We start from the raw sequence: 5,235 nt of genomic DNA, 5'->3' as shown, positions 1-5,235 counted from the left end.
TTTGATGATGGAATGTTAAATCGTAAGAAAAATTAGTGAAAGACTGTACATAAGAAAAATTAATAAAAATTAAAAATAAATTTGTAGAATCGAATTGTTAAATTGTAGAAGCATGTTACAATTTTACCTCTACAAATTTTATTTTGATTAGAATTGAAAGATTCTACCAACTTACGATTCTACCAACTATTCAAATCGCTCGCTTGTTTTCGAATCGTAAAATCTTAGAATTGTAGATTAAAATCGTGATTTTAATAACAATGATTGTTGTCAAACCCAAATGATCTTTGACCACCCTAAATGACCGTTGACCATTACTAATTACCTTTGACTTTTGTTGACTATTCCTAATCACGTTTGACTTTCCTAATTATCAATTGTACCCTTGTGTTTTAGCACTTTAACGTCGTTATATCCATCATAATGACGTTTTTTTTATAAAAACAAATGTCGAGATTACCCTTATAGGATGACTTTTTCGGAAATCCGATCGAAACAAGTACTTTTTCACATATTTTTCAGCATGTAAATCGAAAAAGATATTTAACATCGTTTTTACACATCATAACGACATCTTTTTTTCAAAAAATGGATGTCGCGATTACCTTATAGATGTTTGCTCGTCTCATGCACGACATAACTATATTTATTATTGTAAATTTAGTTACTTTTAAATGATATTGTAAAAAATAAATATAGCAGTTTTTAGATGTTAATATTGCAATAATTAAATGGATAAGTAAATAAAATAATGTTACTATTGTTGTTTTTGAAGGATATGTAAGGAAAGTAATATTAATAGTAAAATTCTTAGAAAAGAGATTTAGACACATGAAAACACTTGACATATGATAGTGGTTGCATCTTTAAAAATATTGATCGGAAATAATTTCTCTTAAATATGCAATAATAATGATCGCAAATAATTCCTTTTTATTTTTAGATGTTAATATTGCAGTAGTTAATTAAAGGAATAAGAAAAAAATTAATGTTAATACACAGTTATTAGAGGAAACATAATAAATATAATGTTGATAGTAAAATTCTCAAAATATGGCTTTAAGCGAAAAACAATGCATACGAAGTAGCCACGTGGCAAAGTGATTAGATCTTAGATATTTTAATTGATTGATATTACCATCAAAACCAACATATATAAAGGAAAAAGTTATACATGCATGTTGAATAACAAGTGTATTACAAGATGCTTAGATTCATAGTTGAAATAGGGAAATAGTAATTTTGCCTTGATCCAAGATATGATTATCATCAAGAGAATCTGTATTTAAATTAAGGGCATTGGAAACCAGAGGGAACTCCCTTGCCACAGAAGTTAAGCAACACACTCAATGAGACAGGGATATCAAGGTGAATGCCTAAAATATTAGCTTTAATGGCAGTGCACAGGCAAAGTGCTGCTTCAAGGTCAACTAACCCTTCAATTAGAGGGCAACATGGAGTTTTTGGAGGGCTTCCAACTACAGCTCCAAGTAAGTCACCCAATACATTAGCACATACCCCTAATTTAAGGGCATCTATGGGACACTTTGCTTTTGTGGAAGGTGGTTGTACTGGTGTTGTTGGAGTTGTTGGAATTGTTGGTGTTGTTGGAATTGTTGGTGTTTTTGGAATTGTTGGTGTTTTTGGAATTGTTGGTGTTGTTGGTGTTTTTGGTGTTGTTGGTGTTGTAGGGGTTTTTGGTGTTTTGGGGGTTTGTGGTGGTGAAGAACATCCACAATTTGCATCATAAGTGGAACTCACCATAGTGAAAAATAGTAGGTTGAGGAACACAAAAAGGGTCATTGATGACCAAGCTTTTGTAGCCATCTTGGTAAACTTATTTGTAAAAGCTAAATGGCTTGTTATTGCATAGATTGTGGTGGGAAATAAATGAAATTATATTGGGTTTTATAGAGGAAATTTTGTTAGTATTTAGGAATAAAAAAATAAGAGAAATTATACTATAATTCTATGGAAGATTAATTTCAATATGAAAATGATTGCCAATGGTTAATGGGTGATAGAATTTCAATTGTAATTTAGAAAGCTTTGGACTTTTTTAAGTGATTATATTCCTTAGTAGTGTCCAATTACAATTTAAAAAATACAAATTATTATACAAAATAGTTGTGCTCATCATATATAAGATAAATAATACAAGTAATACAAATTATAATGATATAGACTTTTTTTTAAGTGGATATAGACTTCTTGTCTTGATTATGTCTCATTGAGAGACGATCTCCCATAAAATTTTGTTGTTTAAGAACTAGGTTTAGACAACTTAAATATAACGGAGAAGATATAAGTCACTTACAAATCCGATAAAGGTTCACAATTAAATCAAATTGATAGTAATAGTGCCAAATGATATTAATATGAGTTACTCCTCACATTTATAAAGTGTACACCCTTCTTTTGTCATCTTTTATGTTCACAAAAGCAATCCGTGTAAATATTGAAATTTTCGTTGTAAGCTTTTAATCAACTTATTTTTAAAATAAAACAGATGATAAAATATCAGGAGTAATTAATATAAAACAAAAAATAAAAAAAATAAAAAACTGAATTAGGAGACCCTTTTCCAAAAAGAACTAACTAATCTTTAGAAAGTAAAATCTAACTGATTACAATATAATATACTTTTAGTACTATAGAATACACTTAATTTAGATGTCATTATTTTTAATTTTTAATGGTATAAAAATAGCGAATTAGCGACATTTATTAGAACCTTTAATATCATAATATTCATACTAAAGTTTTTTGTTTTAAAGGATCTAGCTTGTATAGATTATAGTAATAATTACATATATCACTTTAGGCAAATAAAGTGTCACTAATTTATTTTATATTAGAACTTATAATAAAAATCAATAATAATTACACTAAAAATATATGACTGTGACATTTTTGTCAATGTTACTAAATCTTATGTCGTAAAAAGTTAATTTTATTGTAATAAGTTGAGTTTACAATAGCTCATCTTTATCATATCCAATATAAACTACATTCTTATTTAAGGAGATTACAACTAATTAGATCTTTGGCTCGAGAAAAGCTTGCAATTTAAAACATAAAAGTTTAAAGCATGAACGAGGCAAGATGCAAAGTATAGCAATATAAATATCAAGACTAATAACAAACCAAAGAAGGTAGACATTATTGGATAATAAAATAGCCTAATTATTTACAGTGTTTGCTTGAAGATGAAGTGTCCATTCTTGCAACATATGAGTTGTATCATATTAGAGAACGAGAAGATAATATATTATAAATATGAGGAGTAATTTTTTCTATTACTAATTACTTTTAGTAAAGAACCTTCTTTGCACTTGTGAGTGAGTTATATTTTCTCCTCTTTGTTTGAGTTGCCCATCTCCATTTCTTAAAAATTAAAATGATATCAGAGCACATATTATTATTAGACTTTTTATAATTGGGCATCAAGTCTAAAAATTGGTTAAAAGATTATAAGTGGATGTTTGAGGAAAGGAAGAGCGTATACCACTTTTACAACTAACAATTGATTTAATAGTCAATCTCTTTTGAGCTTGCGAGTGGCTAACCTCTTTTTTCCTTTATTTGTTGATTGAATTCTTACACTTAATAAAGATATATGCATTATTTGGATGTATAAGAATGTGGACATAAATAGATGCTTTTTTATTAGTAGGCAGTTGGAAATAAATGATTAGAAAATAATCAAACTTAAAATCTTATTTCAAAAAGTGATATTAAGACAACCTGATTCTCTAAATAATTGTTTTTACAAGCTACCCTAATACTATATAGCTTATAACTTTGATGTTGCCATATTATTTTAGGATGAAACATTTTTTTGAAAGCGATATTTTAAGATGAAACATAATCCTTCATAATTTAATATTATGTGTTATTTTTACATTTAGAAATGTGTATTAGATGTTAATTATATCCTTTCCAATAATTAAATTGAACAATTGAGTTTGAAGTACTTTCATCAACTATGTTTAGAGAAAAACAAGAACAATACCATTCAGGAGTCGACCATCTTAATTATATATATTATTTTAAATTAAATGAAATGATATTCTAAGAAGTGATCAATGAGGACCACGTACAGTAGAAGACGTTCAACAAGTTGCATGGTGGATTGGAAATTTATTCTTTACCTAATTCCTAGTTTACACTAATATAAGCTAAAAGTAGAGGATTTAATGTGAATAAGTACCTTCTCTTTTCATTCTTAAAAATAAAGATACATAAAAATCATTCCCTAGCTATAATATGTCTTACTAATTATAACAAGAGTATTGATAGAATTTAAAAAATAAATCTTAGCAATTTAAATAAAAACGAGAAAAGGTAAATTATTTATAAGTCTAATAAAATTATTAATTAGTAAAAGTTATTATTTAAATTTATAATATATCTATTTTTTGATGTAGGACAATTTATTTACAAATATGTTAAATTAGACTGGACTTATTGTGAATGAAAGCATATTAACGGGGGGACTTAAGTGCACACATTTCATAAGCCAAGGAGATATATACCATCCCAAAACCATATGGCAATGGGAAGAAGGTCTCTAATAGCTTATAAAGCGTGCACACCATTTTCAATTTATCGATGTAGGATAACTCATCCCAACAAAATAACATATAGATACTTTAACAAGTAACATTAGACTACTATATGACAATAACAAAAAGTGGAGATTAAATTTCTCAAATTTGAAAAGTTGAATTCATACGAATATGATATGTAATTTCAGCCTTAAAAAAGTTGAAATTGATATGGAAAGTGAAGCTGATGAGTGAATCAATTCAACTAAAAGATTGTGATCTTTTACCATACTGTTTTTAATACCATGTTAAGAAATCAACTCAAACAAAAGCATTAAGCTGATGAGTGAGGCCGCGAAATTTGTTATATACTCTTATCATCATCATATTCAGTGTATCCCGCTCATAAAAAACTATGAGTAGAGTATGTGGAATTTGTTATATATACTTAAAAAATAATATATCTTGATTGATACATTTTATTATATGAACTAGGATTATGAAACTTTTCGATACTACTCCTTGTCAATAATATTTTTAAATATAATCTTTTATTATGATTTTAATAACTTAGGCTTTTAGTTTTGCTAGTTTAGAAGGTTCTCATAACACTAATAGTTGTTGCGATAAGCCTTAAAGAAACTTTTATTTTTTTTTTTTTATATTTCACAAGGTAGAATTCAAT

General features: G+C 27.4%; 1 protein-coding gene across 1 annotated transcript; it reads right to left on the bottom strand.

Annotated features, from left to right (window-relative positions):
* Window positions 1-1,087: 1,087 nt before the first annotated feature.
* LOC130799681 (pEARLI1-like lipid transfer protein 3) lies at window positions 1,088-1,895 on the bottom strand. The gene has a single exon (XM_057662862.1). It carries the CDS (start codon window positions 1,825-1,827, stop codon window positions 1,291-1,293), a length of 537 nt encoding a protein of 178 aa, XP_057518845.1. The 5' UTR covers window positions 1,828-1,895; the 3' UTR covers window positions 1,088-1,290.
* Window positions 1,896-5,235: the final 3,340 nt, after the last annotated feature.

The sequence above is a fragment of the Amaranthus tricolor genome, chromosome 14, assembly GCF_026212465.1.
Source record: "Amaranthus tricolor cultivar Red isolate AtriRed21 chromosome 14, ASM2621246v1, whole genome shotgun sequence".
NCBI classification, from domain to species: Eukaryota; Viridiplantae; Streptophyta; class Magnoliopsida; order Caryophyllales; family Amaranthaceae; genus Amaranthus; species Amaranthus tricolor.
The sequence above is the reverse complement of the archived record's forward strand: the minus strand, read 5'-3'. Positions and strand labels throughout refer to the sequence as shown.

Bases quoted from the DNA above. Each gene is read 5' to 3' on its own strand.
- LOC130799681 (XM_057662862.1), bottom strand. From the start codon at position 1,827: ATGGCTACAAAAGCTTGGTCATCAATGACCCTTTTTGTGTTCCTCAAC.